The sequence below is a fragment of the Geotrypetes seraphini genome, chromosome 2 (assembly GCF_902459505.1).
Source record: "Geotrypetes seraphini chromosome 2, aGeoSer1.1, whole genome shotgun sequence".
In the NCBI taxonomy this organism is placed as follows: domain Eukaryota; kingdom Metazoa; phylum Chordata; class Amphibia; order Gymnophiona; family Dermophiidae; genus Geotrypetes; species Geotrypetes seraphini.
Window position 1 is genome coordinate 449,564,348 of NC_047085.1, and position 20,702 is coordinate 449,585,049.

Sequence of the window (20,702 nt, forward strand, 5' to 3'; positions counted from 1 at the left end):
ACTGCCCTGAATTGTTTGCACAAGTGATGAAAATGGATTCCAGAGAAAAAAAACCTTCTTGTCTTGACACAAAGATCCCTAACCTGTGGGTCTGTTCCCAATAGCAGACATGAAAAATAGCACAAGTCACAAGAAACAGAACCAGTAGGAACATTTGGAGACACTTGCCAAAGCCTGAAGTAAAACATTAACAAAAATGAGACAGTAGTGTGTAAGGTACTCAAATGAAAATGATATCTACCCCACATAAATTTGGACAATCATATTTCTATTTGGACCCCTGTTCGATTACAGAAATTGGATAGTTCCAAGCCTGATCGATGCTGGCACTGTCATCTCGATGTAGGGACATTGGATCATCTACTGTTCTATTGTCCCTTGATACTTAAATTTTGGAGATCCATTTGGGGTCAAGTGAATAAAATATTGGAAAATCCAGTGGCGTTGACGTACGATACCGTGCTATTTGGCACGTTAATGAGGGCTAAAAGCCCAATATCTTCCCATAATAATAAACTTCTCTTTATTATGACGAGAGTTGCCATACAACTTATTTTAAAGAACTGGAAAAAACTGGGACTGGTTAGATTATAATTTCTGGTGGGAGTCTTTATGCCATATTTTTAAAATGGAACGTCTGATTGCTATAAAGCAGGGACTCACTACTTCAACAAACAATGGAGAAGAACCTCTTGTATGTGATACACAACTCCCGATAATAGGTTCTTTATGCAATTGGTTTTACATGTGTCTCGAGGGAAAGACCTCAGAAACCTGCATCCAACACAGAACAGTCAATTCTTGTGGTGGTATAACTTGGCAGGACAAATTTTCTATCATTGGTCGCAAAACCCTCCACACACCAATCCCAAGTGCTTTCTGCTATAACTGTCAATATTTATTTCTATAGCACTAGGTGTGTGAAAATATGATGCACTTATCTGGTTGCAGAATAAGGCCCGACGGGACCCGTTTCGCCAGCTTATGGCTTCGTCCGGGATCCTATTTTCGTCCGGGCGCCATTTTTTGAAGTGTTTTCAGGACTGAACACACTGTTACAAAAATAGGATCCCGGACGAAGCCATAAGCTGGCGAAACGGGTCCCGTCGGGCCTTATTCTGCAACCAGATAAGTGCATCATATTTTCACACACCTAGTGCTATAGAAATAAATATTGACAGTTATAGCAGAAAGCACTTGGGATTGGTGTGTGGAGGGTTTTGCGACCAATGATAGAAAATTTGTCCTGCCAAGTTATACCACCACAAGAATTGACTGTTCTGTGTTGGATGCAGGTTTCTGAGGTCTTTCCCTCGAGACACATGTAAAACCAATTGCATAAAGAACCTATTATCGGGAGTTGTGCTATAAAGCAGGGACATTATAGGAAATTTAAGGAGGTTTGGGAGCCATGGACAAGATTCTGTAAGGAGTGATTGTTGATTTTGCCCTTTGAACATACATGTCCAGGATGGGGAAATACTTTTGAGTGCAAGTGTTGGATATGTAGAAAGGGGGGGATGATATATGTATTTGTCATGAAATATAATTTGATAGTATTTAAGTACTGTTAAAGTGTAAAATGCCTATATAATATGTTGCACTTATATTTAGCTTGAAATTGAATAAAGATATTAAACAATAAAAATCATATTTCTATTTAAAAAAGATTTTTGAACTGTCTAAGCAAGAATAATCATACCAAGTAGTTTACAAAGTTTAAGATTACAGATCATACTATCATATGAGAACATGCAGGGATAGATAGAGCATAAAGCCTATTACAGAAAAACTGAGAGCCCTATTCCTTGCCTGACACTGAGGTAATTAATTGGCCTTATCCAACTGAGAAAAGATGGCTCTTTACTATCTTCCAAAATTTTAACATTTTGCCTCTAATGGTAACCTGCAGCACAGCTTAGAAGCCATAATCAAGAAAAGCCTGGGCATATAGATGCCTTCCTATGTTGGTACTAAATTTTCAGAATTTCAAGCAATTGCTAAGTCTGGCGCAAAATGCACACGAATTAGACTGGCTTACAAAATCATAGAATCTGAAAGGCTAAGATCAGAATATTATCTGTGTTGTTTCATTTGAAACTTTCACTATTCTGTGATCTGAAATTAATTTACTCTACTTGTGGTTTTTGTGCTGTTTAATAATGGCAAGAATGCATAAGTCTTTAGTTTACTTGTTGATAATTTTGTTGTAATTTATTAAGCCCAAATCAATTTATTATGACTAGGGTTATTAAACTGAATAATATTGTATCCCAGAGGTAGATTAATTGCTTCATGTGTATTAAATTGTTCAGAAAATATACAGCATGCTATACCAACAGTACAAGGTAATGGTAATTATTAACACTCTAACAGATTGAGGTTCCAGAAAAAAGTCTCATAACGTAATTAAAATTAGTAAGTTAGACCATCAATCTTATACTTTTATGCATTGCTACTACGCGAATTGTAGATTATTAAACAGTAAAACTGATATTATTAGGGAGTTTTTAGAGGAACAACCAAGTCTCAGGTTTTTTGTTTTTTATAGAGACTTGGGGCTCCTTATACAAAGGTGCACTAGCGTTTTTAGCGCACGCACCGGATTAGTGCGCTCTATAGTGTACACTACCCAAAAAACTACTGCCTGCTCAAGAGGAGGCGTGTGCGGCATTTTAGCACGCACTAAGCGCACGCTAAAACCACTAGCACGCCTTTGTAAAATGAGCCCTTGGTTTCACTCTTACTGTGACCCGAAAATTAGAGAGATGTAAAAATTTGTAACAGGACACATTTACCTAGAAAAGGAAAAAAGGGTGGAGGAGTGGGTAATATGTTATAAAGATTTTTTTACAAGTGGAATTGAGAGCTAAGGGGTCCTTTTACTAAGGTGTGCTAACGGATTTAGCACCACTAATCGATTTAGCACACGCTAAATGCTAAAACGCTCATAGAATATAATTGGCACCTTAACATTTATCGCATGCTAAATTGATTAGCGCGCCTTAGTAAAAGGACCCCTAAGTTAAAGAGAGTGGGTTTAGTGGGGGGGAGGGGAATTTAAGAGTTAATATCTTTTATTTTTTTTTATAATTTTGAATACTTTACAATATCCAACAATTCAAAAGAAAAAAGGAAATCACATAAAACAATACATAACAAATCATACATACAAATCTCCTTTCAAGCCCACATTAATGGGGAGTATATCTTGCTATTTTTAATAAAATAAAATTCAAGAAATATAAAGGATAATGATTCTTGGTTCATATTAATGAACCCTAAGTCATTCCTTAAACTGGAATACTATTTATATTGATTCTCCTCATATTTCTCAGTAAGGTGAAACAAATCTCATTCCTATTTCTTTTCTCTTGCAATTAAGAATTGTAGTTGTATTGGATCCCCAAAAAAATATTCGATATCTTGTAGTTTAATCATACATTTACAGGGAAATTTCAGGTAAAAGGATGCATCCAGTGCCAACACTCTATCCTTCAATTTCAAAAATTCCTTCCTCCTCAACTGTGTGGTTCTGGATACATCCGGAAAAATCCTGACCAAATCCCCACAAAATTTCATTAACCTATTTTTGAAATAAAGTCTCATTATCAACATTTTATCCATCTCGCTCATGCATGTTATCACCAGGGTGGACCGAGTCTGAATCACATCCTGTGTATCTTCTAGAAATTCAGTCAAATTTACCTCTGGTGTGGTCAGATGGTCCACCTCCTGGGCAGATTCAAGTTTTTTTGGAGGAATATAATAATAATTATTTATTGGAAAATTCTCTGCATTGGTCATTCCCAGTACTTCTTTAAAAAACTTCCTTAATAAAATCTAAGGTGACAATAAATGAGTTACTGGAAAATTGACCAAGCGTAGATTTTTCACTCTATTCATGTTCTCCATAGATTCAATTTTAGAATGTATTACTGTTGAATCTTTAACAGCTGATACAGAGACAGCTTGCAAATTATTACATTGATTTTCCACCACATTTAGTCATTTATCCAAACAACCTAAGTTAGCATCCACATTTTCTAATTTAGAAGAGACTGACAGAGTAATCTCCCATTTGCTTCATTGTTGTCCTGAGAAACCCTTCAACTCTGGATATACCTAACCATAAGTCTTTTAAGGTAATATCCTGTGTTTCTTCTGTTCGTGTGGTTTCATCCACTCCACCAGAGAATGTCAAAGATTTAGGTATTTCAGCATATACTAATTTATTTGAATGGGTGGATGAAATCACTTGAGCATCAGATATAGTGGGGGTTATATTCCCACTATCACTGGGTACCGGATGAAGGGGAGGGGTACGATTGAGAGGACTTATTGAGGCTCCTGACAGGGAGGAATCTACCTCTAGTGGTACCACTGGTGGATTGTCCGAAAGTAATAATAAGTGTCTATCCATTGGACCCGATACCACTGGTGTAGAACTTTTAGGTTTTATCTTTCTTTTTCCCATATTCTAAGGTCATATAAAAAGTTATAGAGAGACTTATATTACCAACCGACTTCCAGCACCCAGGCTCCTCGTGGCTCCCAAGGGGCTTGGCGTGCCCTAAGTCGGCCGCAACTGCGGCCGACTTTAAATCATTGGAGACGGCTTTAAATCATTGGAGACGGACCCGATGACGTCAGGGGGTCCGACTCTGAAGATGCCTGCCAGCAAGGTAGAAATAATATGCAGACCGCTGCTGCAGGAAGCCAGGAACAGAAGGCAAATCCCCTCAGGTAGTATCCTCCGGGTACAAGAAAGCTCCCGATTCCACCGCGGCGGTGGCCTGGCTTTAAATCGTTGGAGACGGACCCCGATGACATCAGGGGGTCCGTCTCTGAAGATGCCTGCCAGCAAGGTAGAAATAATATGCAGACCGCTGCTGCAGGAAGCCAGGAACAGAAGGCAAATCCCCTCAGGTAGTATCCTCCGGGTACAAGAAAGCTCCCCGAGTTAATATCTTTTGAGGTGAAGATGAACTCTCATTTGGATTCTTTATGTTGCATTTTGTTTTATTGCCCACCTGGAATATGGAATGAAGTTCAGACTAATATATATGATTTTCTTGCACATAATATTCTTAACTTTAAGCATGTGCTGTTGGTAGGAGGTACGAATTTGTACTTGGAGGAAAGAAATTATTTAAATATTAAAGATTTTTAAATCTTTTTTTTTAAGTCTCAGATTACATTATTTTGAAGGAGCTATGCATGAAAAGGGTCATCATTTGGATCTGTTTCCCTTTTTTATCATTCTTTCAAGAGCTATCACTTTTCATGGGAATGAATGGAATAGGGTTATTTGTACTGATCATTATATGCTAAACTTTACTATCAGTTGAAGAAAAAAAGGGTTAGTATTAAGAAGGACAATCAACAAAGGTGGTTAAAGGGTAAAATAGATCCTACTTTATTTTGGCAAAAAGTGGCGGGTAAAGTGAAAAAGTTTGATACTACTTTAATTCCAGGTGGGCAATAAAACAAAATGCAACATAAAGAATCCAAATGAGATATTGGGGGGTCATCTTCGACCAGAAACTATCCTTTCACGAACACATTAGCAGTTTAGTCAAATCCACATTCTTTAAGCTGAGACAAATTCGTTCAGTATCTAAATGGTTGGAGCCCAAATCTCTTAATATTTTACTTCACTCTTTGGTCATATCAAGAATTAATTACTGCAATGCCTTGCTCATAGGAATTCCCCAGAAAGAAATCAGATGGTTACAGCTCATTCAAAACGCTTCAATCAAGCTTATATGGAAAGCAAAGAAATTTGATCATGTTACCCCACTTTTTGAGAAATCTCATTAGCTCCCGGTAGCACGTCAAATAACCTATAAGATCTGTCTTTTAACTTTTAAGTCAATTTTACATAAAAACCCAGCTTTTATTGAGCGTGTCTTAATACCTTATAATCTCGCTCGATCACTTAGATCTAATAACCAACACTTGTTGTCATCCCTTCTCTGAAAGCTATTAATACCCAGAGGCAATATATTTTCTCTTTCGTTGCTCTACAATTGTGGAATTCCCTCCCAATATATATATAAAAGGGAAGAGCATCTTATAGACAAATTCAAAAGCAAGTTGAAATGCTTTCTTTTTAAAGATGCTTTTAACTAAAATTTTTTTAACTCCATCTCTATTTTAATTCATTTTTACCAGATTTTTAGCGTTCTTTCCCCTACTTTAATTTTTTTCTTATTCGTTTCCTTTACTGTCAAAATATTGTATTTCTTCCCTCATTTTTCCTTAGGGTCTGTTTTGTTTCTTGGTTGGCCTACGTTAATGAGGCCATCTCCCTGTAATGAGAATTGTATTACATGTTTTTAAACTTGTTCATCGCTTTGTATTATGATTAAGCGATCCATCAAATTTTATTAAAACTTGATTAGAACATGGAATTTGCTGTGTGAAATTATACTAGACAAAATAGCCCCACCTAAGGAAGAAATCAGGCAGCACTAGTCTAAACCACTAGGGCAGATCTTGTTTTTATGAGAATTACTAATAAAACAGCTGTCCTATATCTATTTAATTATCTCTATTAGACAAACTCATTGTTTACTTTTGCCCCCCTCAATAGTGATGATCCCAATGTAATTATCGCTAGTCATCCTTTAGAATAATTTATAAAACTGAATCCTATAAAATTAAATTGTAGTTTACTTTTGGAAAACTAGCAGTATGATATGAAGACTTTTTATATGACCACTACAATTTGTGCATAATTACAGCACTCATTAAGCAAAGATCCTCTGTGCATAGGAAATTATTTAAAGAGGAGGAAGAAAATGTGAAAAGGCATTTATGAAAGGACATCCAATTATTTTATTCTCATATGTGGGCAACATCACAGAACCCGGTAAGGACAGGTACCAAGTGTGCTATCATTTAAAATTTTAAAGCACTGCCCATAAAACGTACATGCCAACATTAGCTCACAGGACTTGCAAGTTCTTAGTGTCCCACAGCGCTGAGAAGTTGTGCTTTCAGAGTTCTCCCTGGTGTCAAACATTTGCCTTTTTGGGGTGACTAACCTTCAGTTTTTTCTTCATTTATTGTCATCATTTATTGTTTTCTTTCACGTTCCTTTTAGTCAAGTGTTTCAATTTTTTCAGGCCTTCCAGCCCCTATAGCTTTTTCCCATTCAGAGAGACTCAAGCAATTTTGGGATTTAGTTTCAGTCAAGCTCCCTGGCCCACTGAGCCCTTTGACTTTGTGTCAGCAGTTTTCCCCTTGATGTCCAAGGTGCCTAGCGGCTTCAAGAGGTGCACTCAGTGCAACAAGCCCATTTCAGCCACTGACCTGAATCGTTGGTGTGTTCATTGTTTCTTGTGCCCTCTGGTCTCATATGCAGAAGTTGCTGCTAAAAGACCATAAATTGCAGTACCACATCATACATGGTGGGGGATTTAGAGCCTGACGCACAGCTTCCTGCTACACTGGCATCAACCACTATACCAACTGCATCGACGTCACAACCTCAACTTCAAGAGTCTGTCCTAAAGAATGTAAACAGCTCTCCATCAAGTGCCAAAGTGCCACCGGGCAGAGAGTCTAGAACCCTCGATAAGTTTGGCAAATGCATATTCAAGGCATCCATGCTTACAGAATAATGGACTACCAAATCTACATGTCCATCTATTTAAAATCTATATATATAAAATCGGATGTATGTATGTATGTGCCGCGATCACGCAAAAACGGCTTGCCCGATTTGAACGAAACTTGGTATGCGGATCCCTCACTACCTGGAGTGATATGTTCTGGGGGTCTCACGGCCCACCTGCACATGTGGGCGGAGCTACAAACAGAAAATCAGATTTCACCCATTCATGTCAATGGAAAAAATGTAAAACAGCTGCCAACGCAAAAACGGCTTGCCCGATTTGAACGAAACTTGGTATGCAGATCCCTCACTACCCGGGATGATATCTTCTGGGGGTCTCGCGGCCCAACTGCACACGTGGGTGGAGCTACAAACATAACTTCAGATTTCACCCATTCAAGTCAATGGGAAAAATGTAAAAAGCTGCCATTCTCACTGTGACCAATTTGGACGAAACTTGGTATGCAGATCCCTCACTACCTGGGGTGATATGTTCTGGGGGTCTCGCGGCCCACCTGCACACGTGGGTGGAGCTACAAACAGAAAATCACATTTCACCCATTCATGTCAATGGAAAAAAATGTAAAAAGCTGCCATTCTCACAGTAATTCACAAACGGCTTGACCGATTTGAACAAAACTTGGTATACAGATCCCTTACTACCTGGGGTGATATGTTCTGGGGGTCTCGCGGCCCTCCTGCACACGTGGGCGGAGCTACAAACAGAAAATCACATTTCACCCATTCATGTCAATGGAAAAAATGTAAAAAGCTGCCATTCTCACAGTAATTAAAAAACGTCTTGACCAATTTGAACGAAACTTGGTATGCAGATCCCTCACTACCTGGGGGTGATATGTTCTGGGGGTCTCGCGGCCCACAACTCTATGTTGCTTGCTCAAGGGTGGTTCACCCAAGAATTTATATGTTCTTGCTCCAGGAGGTGAAACTAAAAATGTTGTTTATAATCATGTTTTGCGTTAGTTGTATTGTATTCATTTTGTCAAATATTTCACATTATAATTTGAATATTGTACTTTTTATTAAGCTGTAAAAAAATAATTTCATTCACCACTATAAAGTATCTTTATTTGAATCCATTTATAATGTTATTGCCAGGGCATCAGCTAGTATTTAATAAAGCAGTTACCAGACCAAACAATATCTTCCCTTGCATCAGTTAAAGCACTTTCAGCACACAATTAAGAACTTGGTTATAACCAAGAAGTACAAGTACTTGGCTAGGGTCACTTTTGAAGTGTTTGATGTATCCTTAAGATCTTTTACAGTGGCTATTGTAATGCACAGAATAGCTTGGCTCTGAGTTTTTGACCTTGAGACTTCAATGCAGGAACATCTTTCCAACATCCCATGTAAAGGTGATGACCTCTTTGGGGAACACATCGAAGAAGCTCAGGATAAAATTAAGAAATAATGACCATAGGATCCTAATAATGCTGCCACCTCAGATCTCTTGACCCTTCTTAAAGATTTGAATCTCCTCCCTTTGATAACTAGTCCAACTCACACAGCAGTGCACATTCTTGATATGGTCCTCATGCCAATATCATAGAACAATCATTTCCAGGTTGTGGCTTGTAAACAACTTCACTGGTCTGATCACTTTCTCATTTCTTTCTCAAGATTCGTGCATTAAATCTACACCCCATGACAGCTATTTCTCATGACTACTCAAAGCTGGATGAGGCATCCATCTCATCTAACTTTGAATCCAAATTAGTGCAAATGTCTGAATCCTTCATTGAAGAGAAAGTTGCCTCGTGGAAAGCCACTATAACCAAACTTTTAGATTCTTTAGTACCTACTGTTACTTACACCATTTCCCCAAGTAAACTAAAAAAAACCCTGGTATATGCCTAGTCTAACCCTTATCAAAAAACAACTGCGCGCTCTCGAGAGAAAATGACATAACAAACTTTACACAACCTAAATAAATTTAAGGAACAAGCCATCTACTATAAATCTGAAATCAACAGAGCAAAAGAGAATTCTATTCCAAACAAATAAAAAAAGCGAAAAATACCTCCGAGTTATATGCAGTAGCAAAATCATTCACCACACAGAAGACTGAATCAAATCTGACTGTCCAATTACTCTCAGCTCAAACCATTGCCTCTTATCCAAAGAATTAGAGGTTCTATCCCACAAGCAAGCGTTATCAGCACAGATCTCATTTCCCCCAGCTCTGGGGATCCAGTCAATATGTCCACAAATCTTCCTCGCTCCAAATGCTTGAGATTTTCTCTACCCACTCTTCAGGAACATCCAGAGATGTTTGAACTCGCTAAATCAGAAATCATTCCGCCATTCCTTCTGAAATGTTTTTTTTTCAGTTTTTGGGCCTGACATCCTAAATCATTCACCCAATAATCAATCACAGTGAGGGGAAGAGAAGCCAGTCATCCCTCTCACTGCACCGAGAACCTCCATCTTTGGGCTTCGTTCCTTTGACAGGAACCCCCACTCCTTTTCTTCCCCGAATCCAGCCATCTCTCTTCAGCCCTTTAAAGGACCAGGCCTAAAGCATGCTAGAACCCCACAAGTCCCCCAGTCACTCTAATACACCGAGCCCTATCTCAGCTATCACGCTTAGACTTCCCATAATGGCTCTCCACATCCCTGTTATCACAGGCCAGGGCCGCTATGGAGACCTGACAAACCATTCTCACAACAAGCAAAATAGCAATCAGAACCCCCAACCTCATAAAAATTCTGATAAACACACTCCATTGCGGCAGCTCTAGTCAATGCCAGATCTGTAAACGGCAAAGACCTCATCCTACTAGACGCCAAAACAGACAACAGATGGGACCTCCTATTAGTGACAGAAATGTGGCTAAAAGACAACGACGGGGCCACCCTGGGTGCACTATGCCCTCAAGGTTACCAAGCACTGGCATGCTCCTGCCCCACAAAAAGAGGGGGTGAGGTGGCAGCCATCACAAAATCCAAATTAAACCCAAGACATATAAATTCTATCTCACTAGAAGGCCTGGACGGCCTCATTTCTCAATAGGCCACGACAGCAAAACCATATTCATATTAATCTACAGAGCCCCCTCCTCCCCACTGTCAGTACTTGATGAACTGATTACTATTATAAGCAACCTCTCAGTCAACCACAAACAAATTATCATCCTAGGAGACTTTAACTTTGCGGAATACCCAGAAATCACCGGTGCACCAAGGGAATTCACAAAGATGATGTCTGACCTCTGTTTCATCCAACAAGTCCATTCACCCACCCACACCTCCTGATTGTCACCTCTATAGGCCCGCTACTCAACAACAAACCAACCCCATTGACAAACACTCAAGTCCCCTGGACTGATCATCATGTAATCTCGTTCAACCTTCACATAAGACCAAAAGACCCATAGAAAATCCAGCTTTACAAAAAACAACCACTCTCGACCCAAAGTCAGTAAACCTTCATGACTTATCCATTGGCATCTCCAAAATGGACCTACACACAAGCTCCATGACCAACTCATTAGAGGAAAAGGCATAGGCATGGCATTCTGGCATAAAGTCACTGTACGAGAATTTAACAAGAGTCAAAAAGATCAAAACATGCACAAAATCCTTAGGACAATGTTGCTTTGATTGTAAAAACAGAATGTATTTGACTGCTCAAAGGCACAATTGTTGTGTGATAGCTGATCTCAAAGCACAATTAGGCACATAATGTTGTACCTTCACTAAGTATACGGAAGCAAAACATCATCACGTAATATATTGGATCCACCCTATATAAGATTTTAGTCTAATACACTGAGCCCTATCTCAGCTATCACACTTATACTTCCCATAATGGCTCTCCACATCCCTGTTATCGCTGAACACATCCAAAGTACTTCCCGAAGGTCTTTGAGTTTCACCTCAACCAGTCCATAGTTATGTCTTCTTCCCAAGGCTGCATTCTCACTCTGGTGAGGTAGCTCTCCACACCTTGTCTTTCATTCTACTTGGATCGCACTACTAAACTACTATTCAACTCATTGTGTCCTTTAACCCTAACGGACTTAGCGTTCCTGTCCCTAAGAGAACCATCTCTTCTTGGGTACCAGACTATCTCCCATGCATATACTTTGGGCTGGACTGATGCTTGATGGCTCTATTACAATTCATAAAGTACAAGTTATGGCCATCTTCACTCCACTCCTATGGAGGACATCTGCAAAGCAGCCACTTGGTCAATACACACCTTCACTTCCTACTTCTTTTTCCAGATGGGACACTCAGTTTGGGCAAGCAGTTCTGTAACATTTATTCTCTTCCCAAATGCCAACTTTTTCTCCAAACCTTTTGGGTTTCGCCAGGCTCTTGTTTGCTACTGCTCTGCAACCCTCTTCCTAGAGGCATGATCCTGGCAGCTTGGGAATCCCGCATGTGAGAATATACTACCTGCTTGTCATTGGAGAAAGCAAAGTTATTTAACCTGTAGGAGGTGTTCTCTGAGGATAAGCAGGCATTATATTTTAACATCCTACCCCTCCCCCTAGTTGACTTCTTAGCTTTCTGCTGAACTGCAGGTCCTGTGAGCTGACATTGGGTGGAAAGGCACCAGTACGCATGCGGGACAGACAGTGCTTAAAATTTAAAGTGACAGTAGTACACTTGGTATCTGTCGGTACTGGTTTCTGTGGATGTCATTCACCTGTGAGAATATATACCTGCTTTCCTCGGAGAATACCTGCTACAGGTAAGTTAGTTTGCTTTTCCTGCTCAAAAGTATGAGATGGATGTCAATATGCTGGAACCCTCCAGCATGAATGTCCATTTTACAAAATGGAATGTCCATGTTATTAATGGGGGAAAATAAGGGACGTGGAAGTCTGTCTGGCAGCATTCTTTGAAAGTGGCTACATAGACATCCATGCAGAGCAGAGGGGCAGTCTAGTGGTTAGGACAGTGGACTGTAAGCCAAGACACCCAGGAATTTGTGATCCTTCCAGGAATACAAAAATACCTACTGTACCTGAATGTACATGAGGTATTTTACTGGTCCTGAAGGACTCACAGTTTAAAAAAAAAGTTGTATAACTTATTTTTCGCTCCATAAAATGCACCTGACCATAAGATGCACCCTAGATTTAGATGAGGAAAACAAGAAAAAAACCCATTCTGAACCAAATTCTCCTTGCCAGGCTCTGCACCCAACCCCACACTCCTTGCCAGGCTGTGTACCCTGTCCACCCTTTGTTAGTCTTGTGGTAGGCCAGGACAGGGCAGGCAGGCTTGTCCCGTGCCATTGACAGAGTGGCACGGGACAAGGCAGGAAGCGAAAAACTTATGCCGGCCTTCTTGCCGCTCTGACTCTGCCACTCGGGAGAAAGCTAGCAGGAAGGGCAGGAGGCTGAAAGCTCCTGCCCTACAGCGCTGGACCGCCATTCATGGAGCTGCACGGGACAAGGCATGAAGCAAAAAACTTGCGCCTGCCTTCTTGTTGCTCTGACTCTGCCGCTGGGGAGAAAGTCGGAGAGAAGGGCAGGAGGCTGAAAGCTCCTGCCCTACAGCGCTGGATCGCCGGAGGAATTAAGGTAGGGGGAGTGTTAGTTAGTATTCGCTCCATAAGACGCACCCTTATTTCCACCTACTTTTTTGGGGGAAAAGTGTGTTTTATAGAGTGAAAAATACGGCAATTTGTTTAATACTTTTTGAAAAGTTTCAATAAAATGTTGAAACAAGAAAAAATGAAGTGGGATTTGAACCTGTGTCCCTTTGTCTACAGTCCACTGCTCTAACCACTAGACTTCAAATCATACATAAGCTTTTTTGTCTGGTATCCCCTTTCAGTTTCATGAGAAAGTGAGGACAGCAACCACTGGGGAATTAAGGAGGTGTCATGCCTTAATCACTCCAATGGACAGCTCCTCAGAGCATCTTTCTTTAAGCTGGACATGCCAAATACCAGGTCTAAAGGACATCCTATTTGGACATGGATGTTTCTTCTATTTCACTAACCACTGTTGGACCTCTGGATTTCCTAGTTCTCTCCAAAACATACTCCCTTGCTATTTAGATGTACCACAGTGTTGGATATCTCTATCTTTCCTTTGTAAAACCAGGATTGGACATTTCAAGCACATGGACTTTTTTCGGCCTTTGGAGATGTCCATATGCTTCAAAAAATGAGCGCCAAAATTTACTGCATTTTCCACAAACACGTTATTTCCCTACCTGAGGGTTTACAATTTAAGTTGTACCTGAGGTAGTAGAGGGTGAAGTGGATCACCCAAGTTTACAAGAAGAATCAGTGGAAGATGTGGGATTTGAACCCTGGATTTCCTGCTTCCCAGTGCTGCTTTAACCACTTGATTATTCCACCTTGAGGCAATGTACAAACATAAGGTCTAATTATTGTGCTGAGCCTTTTCTTTTAAAATCCCTCAAAACAGTACTTTGAACCTACTACCTTACAACCAACCTTTTTAAAGATGTCATGTTATGAAAAGGCTCCAACAGCAAACTGTGGAATATCAACTCCCTGGAGATATGCCTCTTTGCAGTCAAACTGCTACTCTTGATTACAGGCTGCATGGGTAGTTGCAGGGAGAAGGCAGCAGCAGGAGGGCCCCTCAGCAACCCAATCACCAGCAATACAGCCATGAACTAACACTCCTCTACAACACTGCTAGTTCCTGGTTGCGATGGATCAAGCCTCTGCTCCGGGGTCAAAGATCATCCTTCCAAGCTGCTGTCAATAGACTATACTGGCACAGAGTAAAATTATGATCCGGGATAAGCATGTGGGATCACTTCAGGAAAGAATTTAGGGGGTGGGTCATTAGAGTGGGCAGACTTGTTGGGCTGTGGCCCTTTTCTGCCGTCATCTTCTATGTTTCTATGTGAAACACTTTAGCATGGGATGTGCCCAAGACAAGTGACCACTAAAACTAGCAGGCCTTTTTGAATATATTTCTTCATCCTCTTCCCCATGAGCTGGGGGGAGGGAATGAGCTAAGGAAACAGCACAATAGCCTGAGAGGTAAGGAGCAAACTCTCAGAGCATCCTTACTGTCGTCATCTTGACCTCGTCCTAGCCCTCATCTGCTGGGTTCTCTCTGAATGTTTTTATGCTTTATGTATCACATTTTGAATGATTCTTTTTGGGAAGTTGGTATACAAATATTCTATAAAAAAATACAATTCTGTTCTTTTCAGATATAAGCTTGTTTGCAAGTAGTTTAGGATAAAGTGTTAGAAGCAAAATTCCCAAAAGTCACATGAAAAAGCCATTATACTTTTGATAATTTAGAATGGAGTATGAAGATCTACTTTATTATGAAGCCTAGTGTATAGTTTTAATTAGTTTAATAATTCTTCCAAGCAGACATATCTACACCCAGAAAGAGCACCTTCAAGTGCCCATGGCCTCAAATTGAGGTTATATGAGAGATCAAAAATATCACTGATTTCCCAGGTCGCTTTGGAATATAGGTAGGACATGAACTCCCTTTGTGAATCTGGACACTATCAAGCCAAGGCTCTATGGGTACATAAGAGTGAGTTGAGACAATACTGTGAAGACGTTTGTACCCCAGGTGATTTGGATAGCACAAGTACTGTACATGGAGAGAAAACTGGATTTTGACCATGAGTGACATCAGAAAGAAATCTTTTACAATTTAAAAGTATATGTACATCTGATGGAATGTTTTTACTATCAGCAAGATGTCTTGAAAAAGAGATTATATAAGCTCTTTTCCAGTAAACAGGTAAGATATTTTAGACAGATGGGTTATTTCCCCATTGCCGTGTGCTGCTGCAGAAGGAATCCACTCTGGATTTTTCACTCTGCCTCTGCTGTTATTCAACGAGTTCTCTAACTCCACCTACAGTAAGTACCCAAGCTCTGACAGCCACCCAAAACATGTGAAGTAGAGGCACTTGTAACAACAGGCTTAAACCAACTATTCTGCTTAAGAATGATTTCAAAAGTAAAGTTAACCACCAACACATGCTTCAAAGGAGCACAGAAATTACTACTATATAAAACAAACATATATACAAATTCTTCCCAGCCCCCAAGGGCTGATGGGCATCCAAGACTCAGCTTGAAGAAGTATAAACAGACTGAAACAGTAGGCAGGTGCAGTAAGTCTCACCTATCTACTGGAAAAGAGCTTACTAGGGTAAGTACATAATTTCTTAATAGTGCAGTAGGCGAGAGATTCTAGACCAGAGGTAGGCAATTCCAGTCCTCATGAGCCAAAGCCAGGTCAGGTTTTCAGGATATCCACAATAAATATGCATGAGATAGATTTGCATCTCAAGGAGGCAGTGCATGCAAATCCATCTCATACATATTCAATTGTGGATATCCTGAAAACCTGACCTGGCTCCGGCTCTCGAGGACCAGAATTGCCTACCCCTGTTCTAGACAGATGGGACGTACAAAAGCAGTCCCTAAAAAGCTAGAGTGGGCTTGCTGTGTCGATCCTTAAGACAAAGGACCCAAAAGCAGAGTCCTGTCTTACTGCTACATTCACTCTGTAAAGTTTGGCAAACGTGAAGAGAAGACCACACTGCTGTCCTGCAAATCTCCTCAGGGAAGACAGATCTATCTTCGTCCCATGAAGAAGCCACACTCCTGGTAGAATGCACCTAGATGGAAACATGGGACTGTTTTCCAGAAAGAATGTAGGCTGACGAAATGGCCCTATGGATTCATCTGGAAATCATGGCCTTGGAAGGGGGAACGCCCCGCTTAACTGAATGAGTCATTACAAATTGTCAGAAAGATGAAACTCATTAGTGACCTCCAGATAACACAGAAGAACTCTGTGCACATCCAGTTTCATCAGTAGGCTGAAAGGCAGGCAAACACACTTCCTGAAGAAAAGCCGAAACCACCTTCAGCCGGAAGGAACCTTCTGAAGGGAAATCTCAGTCTCTGAAATATGCAGGAATAGTTCTCTCCCAGTGCCTGGAGTTCTGACACGTCATGCTGAAAAATGGTCTTGAGCATCAAGTTCAAGAGGGGCTCAAAAGGAGCCTTGGTAAGGCTAGGTGGCACCAGGTGAAGGTCCCAGGAAGGGAAAGGTAGCTTAACTAGTGGTCTGACACAAAAGAGCCCCTTCAGAAATCTAGCAACATCAGGATGAGACACCAATGAATACTCCCGGGATCTAAAACAAGAGAGCTTGGCCACCTGGACCCTATGAGAAACCACAGTGAGGCCTTTATCCAGACCAGCCTGAAGAAAGGCGATAATCAGTAAGATCAGAGCTGAAAAAGGGTCCACCTGGTCCTGGGCACACCAGTTTTGGAAGGCTTTCCACACCTTAGCATAAACTGAAACCGTGGACGACTTCTTAGTCTTGGGAAAAGTATCAATAACCATAGCAGAATATCATTTGTGCTCTAAGGCTGCATGCTCAAGAGTCATGCCATAACAGCAAAGTGATCCGGATCCTGCATGGACACTGGACCCTGCCTGAGGAAGTCCAGATGGGTGCTCAGCTAAAGGTTGCAACCCCTGCGCAGACACATTAGCTCTGCCTACCATAGTCTGCGAGGCCAATCTGGAGCCACCAGAATGACTGGGCTGTGATCTTTCGAATGACCTAGCCGAACATCCATTGTGTGTCCCATGTTCATGCTCCCTCCTTCCTGTCTTCCTTCCTTTGAAGTTTCTGCCCCCTCCCTTCCTTCTGTGTCAACGCAAACCTGATTCTCCCTTCCTATGCCAATGCAGTCCCTTTTCCTCCCTGTCCAAACGCAACCCTCCTCCTCCCTTCCGTGTCCCAATTCGCCCTTTGTCGCGCCCCTCCATTCCGCATCCTAAATTCATGCCTCCTGTGTTTACCTCCTTTGGCTGGCTCCCTCCTTGCAGCCGCACTTCTCTTGGCAAAGCCACGAATGGTGGCTCCTGCACGCAAGTCCACTGACCCAGAAGCTTTCTCTCTGACATCAGCTTGAATATCCTGCAATTGTGGAATTGTGGCTTGAACATTGAGCACTTTGTCCGGGTGACCTGTAGGAGAGTCCATGAACCAATCTGTCAGAGGCCTGGCAAATTCCAGCACGTAGCCTGACTGAATAATGTCCAAGAACCACTAGTCAGATGCAATGCGCATCCAGGCGGAAAGAAATGCCGAGAGCTAGCACCCTATTTGAAAAGGGACATCTCTGCCTGGCGTCATTGTGCCTTTTTGGCAGAAGGCGCAGAATGGTAGGTAGAAGGCTGCCTGTAGCCAGTATACAGTCGTAGGGAGCCCTGTAAAAATCTCTGTAATGTGGTACTTGCATACAGTCAGCATTGCCGTAAGCCACGAAAATTAGAATGATCAGAACCTCTGGAGATTCTGGGTCATCTTAGCGATGGTCCATCACAGAATCCATAAAGTCACCCAGACCTTTGCCAAACAATAACTGTCCCTGAAAAAGTAGTTTAGCCAAAGTAGCCTTGGAAATAGAAATACCAGCTCACTGTTTGATTAAAGCATTCTGGGGCAGAGATGGAGTACGCTGTCCCAGCCAAAAGAAGTTGAGGAGGGGAAACCACCGCCTCACTCTCCAGTGTGCGAGTTGAGACAGGCGCATGCAACAAAAGACGTTGCCGAAGCAGCTTTGATGCAAAGCTTTTGCGTCGAGCTTCCTGAGGACCACAGCCACACGGCAGTCCTGCATACCCTCTAACACTACACCACCCTCGCTGGGGAGAAAGGTGCACTTAGTCACCTGCACCACAAAAGAATCCACCCTGGACTAACCCAAAACCTGATGACACTCCTGTGCCAGGAGATACAAGCGTGATATAGCTCTAGAAATTGTCAGTGCACCCTCTAGAGCAGTGGTCTCAAACTCAAACCATCTGCAGGGCCACATTTTGGATTTGTAGGTACTTGGAGGACCTCAAAAAATAGTTAATGTCTTATTAAAGAAATGACAATTTTGCATGAGATAAAACTCTTTATAGTTTATAAATCTTTCCTTTTGACTAAGTCTTAATAATAATATTGTACTTTACAGCTAAAGACATATATGATCAAGAAACTGTTTTATTTTACTTTTGTGATTATGATAAACATACCGAGGGCCTCAAAATAGTACCTGATGGGCCGTGAGTTTGAGACCACTGCTCTAGAGACCAGAATGCTCATATCAGGGTTCCAGGGAAAGGAAGCAAACTGCAAGCACACACCACAAAGCCAGGAGGAAGAAGTGGACAGAGTCGGTTGAGTGACCAAATTCAACTCCTGCAAAGATTCAGAAATAAAGTCTGGCAAAGCCGCAGACTTAAATAAGTACAGGATTGTGGGATCATCCCCAGGCCCCAAAACTCCAGAGGGATCCACAGATCCAGCACTCAGTCTCCTGCCCCGGAAAGCACTACACCTGCAAATATGGGGTCAGCAAGTCATCCGCATCAAGATCCCCCAGATCAGAGTCAGGCAGCGCAAGAACAGCATTAGGCTGAGTCGAAGATGTGTCCAAAGGAGCAACACCCGAGACACAGCGGAGGTGGATTGAGAGTGTGTATGGGGAGAACACTTGTTCTGAGAGTCAGACCACAAAAATTTCATAAATTTAGAAAAAGTGTCCTGCTCCTGGGGCATAGTCACCCTAAGGTGACTTAAATTTGTGTTTCTTAGGCTGCAGAAGGTCCGCAGCCTGAACGGAATTACCAACTATGCTGAGCCCCGAAAGCAATGAAGGCCACCCCTGAATGAAGGCTATCTGAGCATTGGTCACCTGCTTCAACAGGGGAGACTCTAAGCTGGAAGCTGCGGCCCCCTAACTGCGCCACGTGGCACAAGAATGCTTCAAAAAAACTAAATTTGTGCAATCCTGGCAAGAATCCACATGAGGATAGCCTAAGGACTCCATTCCAGCAAGTTTCTAGGTAAAATTTGCAGTTTTGAAGAAGCAGGGATATTTAGAAAAAAAAGATTGCTAAAAATCTAAGATGGCTGCCATCAAAATATTTGCGCCAAAATCATGATATTTTTCACACTTCCCAAATTCCAAAATGGTGATTTTAGGATTTTTCAGGAGGGGGGAACATTTAGAACACACAAAACCCCACTTTTCCAACCTCCCCCAATTCATCTCATAGGCTGTCAGCCTGTGTATTCACTGTAACTTGACATAAGATCTGTGTTGTAGCCTGCTTTCAGCTCTCTCACAGTAGCTGTATGAGAAAATTCACTGCCACAAAGCAGGAAATGCATCTGCAAATCTGATCTTCAGGCGGACCAACAGATGAGCACAGGAACGGGCGGAGGTGTGAAGACGCAGCCTGTACCCTGCAAGACACTGCCGAGTCTCCTAAGGGCACCCAACAGCCTGCGATTGACCCCTGCTAAACTGTAGGTGAGACCATGTCAGGGACAATCCTGGCTGGCTAACAGGTACCCAGTGGGATCGGCCTCTCAGCTACAGACCGAAGTCTGTATATTCTCAAGCAGGCAGAGCTTTGAAATCGCACCAAGCACCAAAATTACACCAAATAATAAAATGAGGAGAGCAGAACAAACACTCCTTCAGGCACGTGTGCAGAAGGAAAGAACTGTAGGTGGAGCTAGAGAACCCAGAGTGAAAAATCCCCAGTGGATTCCTTCTGTAGCAGCATGCAGCTATAGGGAAATAACCCATATGTCTAGAATGTCTCAACTATTACACTGGAAAATGCAATTGTAGATGCAGAGATTATTGTACACTGTTTAATTTCCATGCCATCAAGGCTACTAATAAGGTTGGGATGAAAGGAACCCTTAGTCTGCGTTTATCAAAAAATTGAAAAGATATGAAACCAGGGGAAGATTGGGGGAGGGGGGAGAAACAAAAAAATAGAGGGCTGAGACTACTGGATATAAAAAGGACTTTACATGCTCACAGCTTTACACACTGTTCTGAGCTCTAGGTCAGCTGTTTTGTCCAGACAACACATCATCATCCTACTTGTGAGCCTGATACAAAAATTTATATTTTCAGTGAAAATTGCCAACATAAGTTTATGAATGAATATAGACAAGTTCACAGTATGACATTTAAAAACTTTTGTGCAGTGTTACAATTCACGTGACCCAATAAATGAGGCATCAAC

The 20,702-nt window shown here is 41.5% G+C and overlaps 1 protein-coding gene across 5 annotated transcripts in view; it reads left to right on the forward strand.

The window, feature by feature from the left end:
• Window positions 1–6,337, forward strand: part of CCDC7 (coiled-coil domain containing 7) — a 730,660-nt gene extending 724,323 nt beyond the window's left edge. For 2 of the 5 annotated variants that reach the window (XM_033931492.1, XM_033931496.1), the window contains one exon: window positions 5,708–6,336. In XM_033931492.1, the coding sequence (XP_033787383.1) occupies window positions 5,708–5,833 (126 nt within the window). In that variant the 3' untranslated portion in view covers window positions 5,834–6,336. Of the gene's footprint in view, window positions 1–5,707 lie in introns of all 5 variants that reach the window. The other 3 variants (XR_004538163.1, XM_033931494.1, XM_033931497.1) reach the window with 3 other exon arrangements.
• Window positions 6,338–20,702: the final 14,365 nt, after the last annotated feature.